This window comes from Chrysochloris asiatica, unplaced genomic scaffold (assembly GCF_000296735.1).
Source record: "Chrysochloris asiatica unplaced genomic scaffold, ChrAsi1.0 scaffold00228, whole genome shotgun sequence".
NCBI lineage: Eukaryota > Metazoa > Chordata > Mammalia > Afrosoricida > Chrysochloridae > Chrysochloris > Chrysochloris asiatica.
This window is the reverse complement of record NW_006408746.1, coordinates 4285847-4301806: the sequence shown is the minus strand read 5'-3', so window position 1 is coordinate 4301806 and position 15960 is coordinate 4285847. Positions and strand designations below refer to the sequence as shown.

Below are 15960 nucleotides of genomic sequence, written 5' to 3'. Positions count from 1 at the left end.
TCCTTCCTTCCTTCCTTCCTTCCTTCCTTCCTTCCTTCCTTCCTTCCCTTTTTTTAAGTAGGAAAGGATTCAGGTAAATGGTGGATATTTACAGAATAAAACTTACAAAACCATAAGTATAAACTATTTATTGGTAAAAACATAAGTCCAAGAAGAAAGGCAGCATAGGACATCAGCATAGCCTATTAAAGGTCAGTAGTCCAACATTGATTGGCATGATCTTATCAATGTTGGGCTAACTAGATTAAGAGATTGTAAAAGTAGGCTTGAGGGATTTTTACTGGAACAGCCAAGCCCAGAATTAAGAATTTTAAATAGTAGATGATCCTGACCTGTCTAAATTTCTTGATAGATATAAAATAGAAGAAATAAAAATCTGTTGGAAATCTGAAATTAAAATCAGAAGCTCAAGCAAGAGGTCAAATGACCAGATGACAAATGTACTTCAGAACTGAACACATAAAGTAATTTCTGAAGAGTGTGTCATTGAGAATGACATTACACAAGAACACTTACAGAAAATTAAGATCACTTGGATAAAAGGAACAAGGGAGATATAGAAGTTAAATATAATTTAATGGCTATAATTTGAAGCTTGGGTGATCAGGAGATTTATTAAAGATAACTTCTCTTAAATAACTGATAATGAGTCTACTTAGAAAAATAAAAATTAAAAATGAACTTCATTATTACATTTCAAATACTAAGGAAAATATATGCATTGATTTATTGATTTGATACAACTATTAAAAAAATTTAAAACAGGTAAAATAAATCCAGATAGTCTGATTTTGTACTATAAAGATTGTGTAAAACTGGTAGAAAATAATAGTTCCAGATGTTTTTTTTTTTTTTTTTTACTATGATTAGTGACATTGTGTCATAATTTATTTTTCTTCTTAGGGCCTTGTGAAAGACATCTCATTGAAATACATAGTGAGAGACATCACAAACATAAGAGTCCTTGATTGGCACAAGGTATTAACATTAGGCTGCTAACCAAAAGGTTGGTGGTTTGAATCCTCTCAAAGGCTCCCCTTGATTTATTTCCGAAAGGTAAGAGTCACAGAAAATCGTATGGATTAAAGTTCTGAAACACATGGGTTTTTATGAGTCAGATTCAACTGGAAGGCAACTGATTTTGGTTTGCTTGTTTTAAATATCACAAACTTTGGTTAAAACAAAGAAATAATTAATACTTTTCAGTTAAAAAATACATATATAATATATATATAAATATATATATTTTTTTTTTAAATTGATATCTTACTTAAACAAGCATTTTTAGTAAATGTATAAAAGCCTAGTGGTATTACTTGAGTTTGACAAATTATATTATAAATACATTTAATCTTGTGCTTTTAGGTGATATCATAAATACTCAAAACTAAGCTATACTTCTCAAAACAGTTTAATAAATTGTGCTTTCTGTTTTAATTACCTCAGATTTCTATCATCTTAATTTCCTGACTTGTAGTTCACAAAAAACTCAATAAATAAAAAATGAGTTTTACATGTAAACTGGCAAGATTCTAAAGAATTCATTAGGCTTAATTGATAATATTGTTGCTGTTGCTATATGCCACTGAGTCAATGTCTATGAATAATGACCCTGTGCAGGGTTTCTGAAACAACTACTGGATTTGAACTGCTGACTTTAATAATAACTACAAAAAACATCTAAGCAAAATAATTACTTTCATAAATTAGATGAATAATATATCCTTTGTGTCAATCTAGGCAAAAATTAGCAATTCAATAGATTAATAAGGAATGCAAACAATTTGGCAAGAAGTACTTGTTGCGTAGTGGTTACGAGTCGGGCTGCCAACCTCAAAGTCTGCAGTTCGAAACTACCAGCGGTTCCATGGGAGAAAGATGAGGCGTTCTGCTCCTGTAAAGATTTATAGGCTCAGAAACCCTATACAGGGTCACTATGAGTCGGAACTGACTCCACGGTACTTAACAACAACAACCATAAATTAATGGCGAGACTTCGTCTTTCAGACTTTGGACACATTATCAGGCGAGACCAGTCCCTGGAGAAGGACATCATGCTTGGTTAAAGTGGAGGGTCAGTGAAAAAGAGTATGATCCCCAACAAGATGGACTGGCACAGTGGTAAAAGCAATGGACTCGGGTGTAGCAACATCTGTGAAGATGTTGTGCATAAGTTGTCTATGAGTCGAAACCAACTTTACAGCAAGGAACAAACCATAAATTAATAAAAGTGATTTGCATGTATTTGGTGCTTTACTATTAATAAAGTACTTCCACATTTATTAAATCATTTGGGCCTTACATCAATGATTTGGACAGAGGGTTAGCTTCAGAAGAATACAGAGATAAGAGGGAAATGAACAGTGATAGTCAGGAGGTGGTACGAGTGGGGAGAGTTAAAGGTATACAGGTCCAAGACTTTATGAGACAAAACACAAAAGGAAGCAAAGGAAATGTATATAATTTTTAAAATTTTTTGACCACAAATGAGACATAAGCCAAGGAAGAGCTCAAAGTCAAGGAAATAAATGATGCACCGAGTAAATCTGAACTGAATTATATGTATTATCCACTCTGTATCCTCTCAGTAGAAGAACTTTAATGTTAAAAAAATAATGAAATTAAAAACAAATAATGAACATTAATTAGATGTCATGGCTTACATGGTCTAATTTGCACCATTTTGTTAATTGCTGTCGAGTTAGTACAGGGTTTCTGAAGAGCAACTGGGTGGGGTTGAACTGCTGACCTTGCGGTTCACAGTCAGAGTTTATCCTACAGTGCCATATCAGGCGTTCATTGCACCACCTTAGAGGATGCTATAAAAAAGGGTTTTGGAAGTGTTTCTGATATGAAAAGCATGAGGTGGAATAATGTGATCAATCTGTCTATTGTATACATCTAAAGATGGTAAACTTGTTCAATTCTGAAGTTGCATATCCATGTTGCTCCAACTTTGCTGCTTGGGAAAGAGCTAGAGCTTGTGCCGATGCTATAATGTTTGGGGTTTTTATTTTGTTTTGTTTTTTTGGGGGGTAGAGGGGTTGTGTCATTGCAACAGTCTACTGTTAACACAAACAATGCAGCAGTCAACACATTAAATGATGTAAAAATCTTACTTCAAAATACCTCTTCACAGTGTTAAAAAGCAAGTATGTCATTGTGCACTTGACCCAAGCCACAATATTTCAATTGTTTGGTATGCATGTGAAAAGTGTACAATAAGTAAGGAAGATCAAAGAAAAACTTATTGCTTTGAACTATGGTTTTGGAGAATATATAATGAATGCACTATGGGCTTCCAGAAGAACAATCTATCTTTGAACAAGTACAGTCAGAATTTTCCCTAAGAGTGAGGATGGTGAACTTCATCTCATTTACTTTGGGCATGTTACCAGGAGGAACAAGTACCTGGAGAAAACAGAACAAGTACTTGGTAAAATAGAAACACAGCAAAAAAGAAGACTCTCAGCAAGATGGTTGCAACACTGGTTTCAAACATAGTAGGGATAGCATAGGATCTGTCAATGTTTACTTCTGTTGTATGAGTTAAAATTGACTTGAAGACACTAATAATAACTATGCTGTTAATATTACTCTTCTTGTCCAGTACTGCACAGGAGGATTGAATGAACAGTGGGATAGAGATAATGACTTAAAACCTCATTATATGTGAAAGAGAGGCACTATCATTTTCATTTTACAGCAAGACCTGGTTAAGAAATTTGATCAGAGATACCTTTTTAATGTTGTTGTTAAGTGCCTTTGATTCAGTTTTGACTCATAGCGACCCTGTGTAGGGTTTCCGAAGATTTGCTGATGGGTTTGAACTGCTGACCTTGCAGCCCAAACTGACTTTGCAGTTCAGCGTATTATCCTGCAGCGCTATACCAGGACTCCAAAGAGATGATCTTAAGATACTTGCAGTTTTTCCAGCTATTAAGACATTAAGAGTTGGAAAAAACTGAAAGTCAAAACCAGGCCTTTTGGTTTCAGGTTTATGGTTTTATCCTGATATTCTTCCTTCCAGATTAATTATGTATTACATATACACATATAATAATTTACATTATTCAAGATTTAAATATCTATCATAGGATTCAAATGTTTTTGATTGTTCTGGATATATATATGCCTTCAAATTAGGTTTATTTATCCTTGTTGTTGGAGTCCTGGTGTGGTGCCGTGGGCTAATGTGTCAGATAGCAAAGTCATTTGAACTGCAAGGTCAGTGGTTCAAGCTCACCAGTTGTTCCTTGGAAACCCTATACAGGGTAACTATGGGTTGGAATTGACTCAATGGCACTTAACAACAACAACAACATCCTTGTTGGTAAGGACCATGAAGTCGGTTTCACTCATAGTGACCCTCTATAGTGTATCTGAGGCTTTTAAATCTTTGTGGGAGCAGAAAGCCTTACTATCCTTAGAGGGGTATGTTTATAATAGATAAGCTTATCAATCCTTAGAGGAATAATTAATATAGTAATCTAATGTACTAAAAAAATATTTGTTCAGAAATTTGACCACTGAAAATTTGGTATACAAGTCTGAAATATCTAACTATAAAATGTGAGTTAGCCAGTATCCTCAGAATAACTGAAATATCATAGCTAAAGACTAATAAAAAGCCATTCCTCATCTTAGTAAATTGTCGTTTTCTTCTCTTACACCTTTAGCAGGGCTGCTATTAGAATTATTTCTTTTATTTACACTTTGTTTAAAATGAGGTGATAATTAAATGAACATCAGTAGTAGGGAAAGAAAAAGGAAGGACATTTATTAAAATTTCTAATATATTCAAATTATACTTACGACAAAAAATTGCTCTTTTGGAAAAGATGGTAAGGATAACTGTGATCATCTATGTGGCTCTTCTTCCCCTTCTGGAACTATGAGCGCTGCAGAGTCACATGACTAGTTTTAGCCAATCAAGTGTTCAGGGATTGAAGTAGTAAAAGGACCTGCAGAATTTCCCAGTTGCTCTTTTCTCTACTGTTTTGGAAGAGGTTTCAAGAGCAGATGGCAGAAACACCTGAATTGCTGAATGACTGCCTAAAGTACTACTGTACTGGAGAGACTCTTGAACCCAAAGGGGACTTTCAGTGATCCCCTCTGAGGCCTTTGAAATAAGGAAGTTTTTTGCTATCACAGCACAGTCAAATCTTTCCTAACACAGATACAATCCTCTTATGTTTTATATTCCAACAAGTTCTTCAGGAACGTTCCAGTGAAATGATGTTCAGCTCTGCACATTATATGTGCACCATGTAGGGGCTGTGCTTCTAGCAGTTCTGAATGGTGGTGAAGAACATGGCCTGTGGAAGCAGACTGCTTGAGTTACAGATCTGGCTTCAACATTTACGGGTTCTATGCCATTGGATAGCAGGCTTTCGTTGCCATAGTTTCCTCATTTATAAAATGTGAATCATAGCATTTAAGTCAGTAGGTTGTTATGGAGAAAACAATGGTGTTATGAGGGAGATAATACTGGAAAACACTGAAGATGAATGTTTGACATAAAACAGGAGTTAGATGCTATATGTTTTGTCATCATGCATCCCCATCCCACGCTAAGGCATACATACTGCTTTATTTTAACTGAACCAAAATTCCTTCTGGTAGTTATAAGAATTGGCAATTGCATTACCAAATAGAGAGAAATAATAGCTGTCAACTGATAACACAATTAGAGAAAAACTTTTATTGAACAGGGCTTGGATTTCTGGTTCTTTAGATTTCAGCAGACTATAGAGAGGCACCACTATTCTTAGTGCTAGGGGTCAACGTTAAACATGAAATTCACAAATGAAATGCCACAGAATGATAGGGACATATGCAGGGTCAGTACCAGAAAAACCAGAGTTTGGAAAAATCCAAAATAATAGACAACTTTTGAACTTAGAGAAAAGACCAAAAGGTGAAGAGGTTGGCAAAATACATGAGATGATGAGGCTTGCAATATTCAGCAGTTCATTCATTTTAGACGGGAGCTAAATTATCTGAAATCCCTTTCATATTCTGCAAAGATCAAACATATTAAGAATGTCAAAACAACATTAGATAACTCCTTTCAATCATCAAAATGCCTGCACAGAATAAAGAAAAAAAAATTGCAAAGTTCAGGACTATGAAGAACACAATTAAATGGTGATGTTGAGGAGAGAAAAATCATGGGGAGTCAGCTTGGCACTGAAAGGACAGCACAGTCACTTACTAAGGGGGTGACTTCAGGCAAAACACTGAAAGTCCGTTTTAGATTTTCTTCATTCTTAAGTCAGGATGATAAAACAAGTATTATACATTCATATCGTATGAGGCTAAGAAAATTATGATGTAGCTAAGGTTTCAGATAGCAATTAGCGTTCTTAATCTACCTATCATTGATCTGTCCTGAGGTTATAAGTAAAAAGTATTTCCTGCTTATTTTCTATAACCCATGTTGATTTAAAGACAGGGTTATTTGCCAAGCTCCTTCGTGTCCCACTTTAGTTTTTTTTCTACATACAAAAAGACCAGCATGATAAATAGAAGTGCTTCAAATGAAATGGCACCCTTCATAATTGCTGCTCCACTAAGATGCAGCTAACTACAGTTTTATGTTTGACACTGCTGTGTCTTATAATGGTAACATCACATCTGTCATTATTTCAGAATCACACAGCTGATTCTAAAACTCCAAAATATTTGATCTCAAATCTTAATTACAGTGTCACAGTTGCATAGTGACCCAGAAAAAATCATGTAATTTTGTGAAAGTGTCTAGTAATTGTCAGTTTCTGTGTATGTTGCCTAATTATGCAATATGGCTTTTTATAGAACTTTATTGTATATAAATATAAATCATTTCCTCACATAGGAAGCACATTACAATGCAATCTCTTCCAACAAATTTGAGTGTATGTTATAGCAAAATATACTACCAACAAAAAAAATCAAAAGACAAAACTGAATCTTTTCGACAACTGCAAGACTTGGTCTTATGTTACATTCATTCCATGGGAGAGAAATTCAGTCAAGGCAACGATTCATGACTTGATTACCCCATTCCCAGTGCAATTACACATAGAACTACTCTGACTTTTCTTCATGGAGTCATCCAAAGAGAGCTATAATTAGAACCTGTAGATAAAAGGTTTAAATCCTGCCTTTCAAGATTTGACGAAAGCATTTCTGTTGTGAGTTCTTCAGGAAAGGGAAAAATATGCTGTTTTATGATGACTTGATAGATGATATTTAGGGCTTGAACTTCAGAATTTAAATTTTGAAAGTGATATTTACTATAAAAACTGTGCAGCTATTTGTGACATTGCATACTTTTAGAGACTATGTGTAGCTGTTGCTTTGGTCATGATAAAGGCAACTACTTATCAGCCCAAAGAAAGTCATATAATACAGTGCCTTATTCCTTTATTCATCAAATAATTAGGACACAAGCAGGACTCGAACACAGGATTGGTTTAGGCACTGATATTGCTGTTGTTAAGTGCATTGCGTTGGTTCTGACTTAACGCGATCCTATATGGACTTTGCAAGGGGCTGTTGGTGGGTTTGAGCAGCCCAGTGATTGTCCTACAGTGCCATTAATAGGAGACTCATCCGCCCCCCTCCCCAGGAGAATATTATTAAGCTAACGGGGAGAGGTTTGAAGATATGAGTATACATATATCAAATTAGAAATGTGAGAAATATCTCTTTTGGCAATCAAATGTATTTTTGTGCAAATATTATTCTTTTTAACTTAAGTATACACTAAAAAAAAAAAATATATGAGTTTTATTCCCTTCTATAACTGAAATGTAATAATTAGGAGTAGGCAAATAAAGAAAAGCTCCATATTTTATTTTTGCCTTTCTTCAGTAGAGATACAATAACCTCTCCTCACAAACACAGGGCAAAAGGTACATGAAAATACAAAATATTTCCTCGTCTAATTTAATGACTACCATGCCAACTGAAAGAGCTCTGATAGTGTAGTGGTTCTGAGTCGAGCTGTTAATCTCAAGGACAGCAGTTCAAAACTACCAGCCATTCTATGAGAGAAAGATGAGGCTTTATGCTCCCGTAAAGATTTACAGCCTCAGAAACCCTGTACAGGGTCACTATGAATTGAAACAGACTCCACAGCACATAACCACCACCACCACCATGCCTATTGAATATCTATTTTACCTTTTTGCTATGAATGAATGTTGTCTTAAGCAGACCACTACCATTTTACAATTTGTAGGAACACCACTTTCAAAAGAATTTGGATATGAGCTTCAAATATGTGTAAATAGAAGTGCTAAAATACATATTGATGAGGAATAACAACAAAGAAGGTTTAAATCCTAAGCATTTCTGTTTGAGTTCTTCAGGCAGGGGAAAAATATGCTGTTTTATGATAACTTGATAGATGATATTTATGGCTTGAACTTCAGAATTTAAATTTTGAAAGTGATATTTACTATAAAAACTGTGCTTCTATTTGTGACATTTTAATGATAACTTCCTAGGAAGATGCTATGATGCTCTATGTTAATTGCTTTCCATGTTTATGTTTTACAAGTTTTCATATATTTAAAAACACAGTTTTCAATATTGAAATTTGAAACACTGTCAGTTGGACCAACAAAATCAATATATTACACATTAACGAAAATAAATGAACACTGCTGTCACCTAACATATACTTCTGATAATAAATAAGGTATAATAAAGAGAAAAAGGAGGACTGGTAGTGTAGAGGTTATGTGTTGGACTGCTAACCTCAAGGTCAGCATTTCAAAACTACCAGCTGTTCTGTGGGAGAAAGATGAGGCTTTCTGCTCCCATAATGATTTACAGCATCGGAAACCCTATACAGGGTCGCTTTAAGTAGGAACAGCCTCCATGGCATACAACCACTACCACTAAAGACAAAATGCCAATAACTGTAACATTTTTATTTGAGTTTTAAGTCAGCCTTCTAGGCTTATATTTATAAACGTGTTCATTAAAAGCAGGTACTATGTACCTTTGACATATGTCATAATTAAGCAGGGGAAAACACCAGGTCTTTCCTGGGGTATCTTGGCATATAGTTTAAGAGAAATGGATATGAACTTCAGATTGTATCCAGGCATGTGAGCTCAATGTTATTAAACCAGGCATTTTTTATAAGTAAGTGACCTACTCTATGGACACAGGAGCAATGTGTTAAGCATTTGACTGCTAAAAGAAAGATAAGGCAGTCCACTTCTCAAAAGATTTCTAATCTCAAAAACCTTATAGAGTGTTTCTACTCTGTCACATGAAGTCGCTATGAATGGGAGTGGACTCAATGGCAGTGGGTAGAAATCACTACTTTCAAATCCAGCTTGGTTCTTCACATCAACATGGATCAAGGTTTCAAAGGAAAAGGTGATTGTTAGGCTACACTAACTGGCAGGGGAAAGAAAATGAACAGAAGAGAGAAGTATGTTTTCTAGGACTTTATATACTCTCTAAGGGAGTTGTGTGGCACTGTGGGTTAATGCTTCAGACTGCAAAGCCATCTGAACTGCAAGGTAGGTGGTTCAAGCTCACCAGCTGCTCCTGAGAAACCCTATATAGGATCGCTATGGATTGGAATTAACTCTATGACACTTAACAACTACAACAACAACAAGGGAGTCCTGGAGTGGTGCTGTGGGTCAATGCACTGGACTACAAAGTTGATTTGAACTGCAAGATTGGCAGTTCAAGCTCACCAGCCACTCTTTGGAAACCCTATACAGGGTCTCTGTGGTTTGAAACGGAATCAACAACATTCAACAAAAACAACAGCAACATATTTTCTAAACAGTTTAGTGTTTGATGGCTTTTTTTTTGGTAACTTTTATTTTGAATTGGGTGAAGGTTTACAGACAAAACCATCAGCTTCACATTCAACAAATTATACACTTTGTTTCATCTCAGTGATTATAATCCCCTCTCTGCAACAAGTTACCCTACTTTCTCACTATGGCTCCCCATTTATATCCTTTTTTAAAAAAAAAAAAACTTTTTATTGTGAATTGAGTGATAATTTACATGGGAAAACTTTGATTTTGCACTCTGTTTTATGTACTTTCGAAAGGAAATAATTTAGATAATTATGAAACTGTACTTCATTCATACCAAACCTAAATTGATGTACTCCAATGTGGATTGTTTTTGCATTCAGCTGGCTGTTTAAATATATGGCCTCTATTCAGTTAACATACAATTAATAATTTTAGACTAAAGCCTTTCTTGATTATCAGTCTTATGTTTTGAAATTTCTAAAATATTAAATTTATTCTGCTTGCATTATCTTCATGAGCAATGCTTATAGTACCCTAAATAAATGCTTAACATGACATTCTCTATTTTTCACTCATTAGAGTGTTCCTTTAATAACTAAAGCTTATTTTCTTTTGCTTACTCTGCCCAAAAAGTATTACAATCTTTTATAGAAAATTGTTTAAAAACAATATTCTAAATTTTGATAAAAAGACAAAATAGAAATGACTGAAGGCTACCTCTCTGTGTAAACAACAACAAAACATGTTTTAAGATAAAAAATTAAGCATACAACAAAGGTTACTATGCTCTTTTATCAAGTTGCACAATAAACAACTTTCAACCAAGATACCTCCCTCACTGGAGAATTTCTAACTTGAATTCAGGGGGCACTAAACAATTTTGATTTGACACCACCATCACTTCTTTTTCCCACTTAATGCATCAATTTTGTTGAGGTGTGCTCTTCTCTTAAGACTTAAGGGGAGACAAACTCATTTCTAGTTCAAAGGCATGACATCCAATGAGTCCATTCCACTGCAGTTGGGAACTTTACTTGGCCTGTGTTGCTGTTGTTGTGTGCTGTCAAGTCAGTTCTGATTCATAGCAACCCTGTATAAGGTTTCTGAGGCGTGACTAGTGAGTTTGAGCCACCAAGTGTGCAGTTCAAACCTACCTTGAGTTTGAGTGCTTATCCTATAGCACCATACCAGGTGTAACTAAACTGAAAAATTAGATCAAAGAGAAGGACTTTTATTTGATGCTAAGAGGAAATGATTCTTCCCTCAATGGAACAATAAAGAACCTTGGCAATTTTTCAATTCTGAGGAGACTCAGCTTAAGACCAATACTGAAAACATCGTGTTACCAGAAGCAACTTTATTGTTCTTTCTGAATTTCCTAATCATACATATTATCTCAGAAGATTGGATGCAGGAAGAAATGGTTGCTATGACCTCAGGATGATGTCTATGATGATTCTTTGAGGGATGCTTAGTTGGAGGAGTCTCAATAAGGTCTAGCAATATCGGTGTTCAAATGGCATGGATTATGACATTTAACTTAGGAAACACTTACATATACTATACGTGGTCTTCTAGAAACCATACCAGGGTTTTACCCATTTTGAGGAGCATCAACATGGGAATGAATGAATCACTGCTTTAATTCTACATTTGGTTTTGTCATTAGTTACTATTGTTTATTGACATAATAATATTTCCACAGACCAAAATCTTGCATTGGATATATAACTGAACATATAGTTATAATTATGTAATATAGAAAATAATTTTTGGTATTGTCATCAGCATTTAATAATGCAAAACTAGTCACAAACATCTTTAGAAAAAAATAATAAAATAGTGCTTTAGTATTAAAATTTCTTATTAAAAGGCATTAGAACAAAGTTAAGAGCATGACATGGCATTAATGCATAGATGAATTAGGCATGAATAAAATGAATTGAATCTCATCTCTTAGAGCAAATCAATATATTTGAAATCTGTACGTCACAGTTTGTCATAGGTCAACTGCAAAAATAATGTAGTCATATTTCTTCATTATTCTGATTGTTGATGAGGAAACACTTAAAATAATGAATATTCAGGATATAAACAATGTACTGCATACTTACCAGGTGATTTTTATGCCAGTTTTCTGAATGCAGAATTAATATATTTGGGCTTTTTTTTTTTTATTGCTTGAGTAGAAAGTGCTCATTACTTATTATGTTTATAATATAGAAATTAAAAAAAAAAGTTTTGTTTTGTTTTGTTTTGTCTTAAATGGCATACATCACACTGTTGTAGTGGTTGATTTCCTCAAGATCGTCTTCTGTGGTTTTGGTGCAGTGGGAGGAGGCACAGTTACAGGTCTGAGAGGGGGAAAGCTGTTACTGTGGCTTATTCCCAGTCCCCCATTTTCTAGTGGAAAAGGCGGGAGGTGGGGTGGAGGAGGAAGGGGAAGGCCTTGGTGAGGAAGCTTTCCTGGTGGGTGGATAGGTTCGTTTTGTAAGTGGACCTCCCTGTTTTTTATGTTATACCGGTTATCACAGTCAGGGCAATAGCCATGGTACTGCACCTTTTCATTAAACCGTACTCTTTCCCGAGGCCCTGCCTGGGGACATCTGTCTTTTTCGGGTCTATGCATTAATGGCTGCACTGGAGCCTTGTCCAAGTTACTATTGGGTATGCAGCAGATGTCGCCATTTGGAATTTTGTTTGGTCCACCTGGTAAGCCTCCATTTCGCAGAAGGGTGCCATTGGTCTTAACAGGATTGACAGTTGGTGCTACCCTTTGGGGGTCTTCACACTTCACAGGTGTCAACCGTGGAGGGGGTGGTGGAGGGTTTGGCTTTCTCAGGACTGTGAGGATAGCAGACGGGTGTGCTGGGGGTTTAATGAGAGGTGCATTAGCCTGCAATTTGATCTTCTCTATGCTGGAAGCTGTTGTGCCGCTTGAGCTACTGTTCAGGGTGTCCGTTTTGGAGCTGTCGGTCATCTCATCCTCCAGCTGTAGGTCAGAGGTCAGGGTATCAATCTGGTCAACCACCTGGTGGAAAGGACAAGGTAATTGTGTTGAAGAATGACCCAAAGTGAAATGTAGTAGAAGCAATTTCTTCCTTTCTAGTTTTAACCTGATGTGGGAGCCTTAACTAACAATCGACTATGGGTTGCAATGCAGCTTAAAGTCTTTATTCAATAAATTTACAGAAACCTAAACTACCAGCCGCTCCACGGGAGAAAGATGAGGCTTTCTACTCTCGTAAGGATTTACACCCTCGGAAACCCTGTACAGGGTCGCTATGGGTCGGAACCGACTCGACGGAACTTAACAACAACAACAACAACCTTATCCTAAAGTGCCAACTATTGGATAACATAATGACTAGACATGCATCAAACATATAATACCGGTGTGTCACTTCTGGATAAGTGTTGGACTGCAGTTAAAATCCACCAACTGCTCCTCAGAAACCCTATACATGGTCGCTATGAGTCAGAACTAACTCAATGGCACTTAACAACAACAGCAATTTATGTAAATGTTCTATTGCTACTCTGCTATATCCATCAAATGTAGAAATAATAAATAAATAAATATGACTGACTTATACAAACAAGAGGAGGGCAGTTCGCCTTCTAGCTTATAAATATATAAATAGTGACAGGAAAACAAATGCTTTCACCCTAAAAATAATAAAAATCTAGATAAATTTTAAAACCATAACTTTTCTTGAGACCAACTAAGAACTAAGTTCATAAGACAGCTAGGCAGATTGAAATGTAAAGAATTTCAAGTCCTCTAAGGAGAGATAGAATTTGTGAATTCTTTTATCTTTTGTGAACCACATTAAGAGAAAATAAAAATGAGAGAAAGCAAAGTAAACAGGTAAAACTTTAATAAATTATTAAAGACTGAGTTTTTGAGCTCATGAAAGTATGCAATCTCCGGTCACCTTAGATTAATTGAGTCTGTACTTACTCACTGCCTCTTTTCAATGGGCCTTTAATGTGTGCAACTAAAGGTAGGGCAGGAGAGTAGAAAGAGTCCCCAGATGACACACACAAAAAAACTCTGTCCACTTCCCTGATGCTTCCTTCATACTACAAGGTAGGAATCCAAAGTCACTGGGAAGGAGACAGGAAACCTTCTAAACACTTCAAAGAGAGGGTAGAAACAAAAGCTGTCTGAGCCTGGGGGAGAGGGCAGAACAATCTTAGTTTCAGGACACTCCACAAATATAAACTAGATGTTTTCCACCAATAGTGAAAGGGCAGAAAATCTTAACTGCTCAAGACCTACCAAAGATACAAGGCAGAGTTTCACTGCCTAGAGGTGGTGAACAGAAATCAAGGGAAGGTCCTACCACAGATCTGAAAGAGTAGAGGATTAGTCCAACACTGGGGAAGGACTAGAAGAACTGAGAGCCAGGTCCATGCCACACCACAAGCCAAGCACGAAGCAACAAGTAACAACAGGATATTCACGGAAGAAGGGAGACTCAGTTTTAACACTGCTGTTAAGTGCTGTCAAGTTGGTACCAACTCAAAATGACACTGTATAGGGTTTCAGAGGAGTAGCTTGTGAGTTTGAACCACTGACCTTGTGGTTCGACCTAACCTTGCAGTCCAGTGTGTTATCCCATAGCACAACAGCTGTAACATAGAGAAAAGCAAAAAATAAAATAAAATAATATAAAAAAGAACTTCTGGAAAATGTGGAAATGACGACATCCATCTTAATCACAAAGCAGCAGCAACCCATTGAAAGAGAAATTTTAAATCTATGGTATAGTGGTACAGTGAAAATAAGTAAAACAATAACAAAATCTGTACAATCTCAAATGGTAACAAAAATATATATAATATTACTAAATACCACATTATTGCTAGAAAGCATAACAGCCCATTTCTGGACATAAACATTAATTGCAACAGTTTTTACTATTCTTCACCACATGATTTCTTCCATTCAGTCAAAAATTTTAAGACACACACAAAAGAAGGAAAGCAACCCACTGATAAAGAGATAAATTATAATAATTCTAGAAATAATCCAGGTGTTGGAACTATCCAACAGGATTTTAAAACAATTCTGATAATATGTTCAAGGATTTAGTGGGAGAATTTGAGAACCTCCATATAGATATGAAGAATTTCATCTGACAGATGGAAACTACAAAAACAAATAAAAAAAAAAAAATACAAATGCTAAAACAATATGAGAGAATTTCAAAAAGTTTATGGAAGAATTCCATTATCTTTCCGTTCCTTTTTCCCATGACCTTTTGTTGTTGTTGTTAAGTGCCATCGAGTCAATTCCAAGCCATAGTGACCCTGTATAGGGTTTCCAAGGAACAGGTGATGAGCTTGAACCGCTGACCTTGCAGTTCAAACAACTTTGAAGTCTGATGCATTAGCCCACAGTGCTACACCAGGAATCCTATTACCTTTTAGAAACCCCCTAATAATAGAGAGTTCTGGTGTGGTGCTGTGGGTTAATGCACTGTACTGCAAGGTCACTTTGAACTGCAAGGTCAGCAGTTCAAGTTCACCAGCCAGTCATCTGAAACTCTATACAAGATTGTTATGAGTCAGTACTGACTTGACAGCTCTTAACAACAAATAACATCAATAGTAGAAACTCTGCCATGCTCATAAGAATGTGTCTTCTGTACAATAAAACTGAGGTAAATAGCAGAACCAAGTATAATGTATAAAGCAGAGATGTGTTAGTTCAGGTCCTCCAAAACACAGACACCTAGGTAAGATTAAACATGTAAATAATTTGTTAAGGGAAAAAAAACAAAAACGTGTGATAGGGAAAAAGAAAAAAAAAAAAAATGGGGAGGGAGTCAGGTGAGGCTGGCAGCATTATCAGACCATGTGTTTGTCTGACCCTAAGTGAAGGATAAAGTTTGTGAAGGAGCTCTGGTAGCGTAGTGGTTACGAATCGGGAAGGAGTCTTCACATCAAGGATCAAACCTGTCCCCTCTGTGTACAGGGTTGATATGGATGGGCAGCTTAGACATTGACTACTAAAATGGGGGACTATAAAGGAGTCCTGGTGTGGTGCTGTGGGTTAATGTACCAGACGACAAAGCCATTTGAACTGCAAGGTCTGTAGTTCAAGCTCACCAGCTGCTCCTTAGAAACCCTATACAGGGTCACTATTGGTTGGAACTGTCTC

At 36.0% G+C, this 15960-nt stretch overlaps 1 protein-coding gene across 1 annotated transcript in view; it reads right to left on the bottom strand.

Moving 5' to 3' along the window:
- Positions 1-12063: 12063 nt before the first annotated feature.
- Positions 12064-15960, bottom strand: part of PRR16 (proline rich 16) — a 432695-nt gene continuing 428798 nt past the window's right edge. Inside the window, exon 2 of the mRNA XM_006873196.1 lies at positions 12064-12819. Within this exon, the coding sequence (XP_006873258.1) occupies positions 12064-12819 (756 nt within the window). The remainder of the gene's footprint in view (positions 12820-15960) is intronic.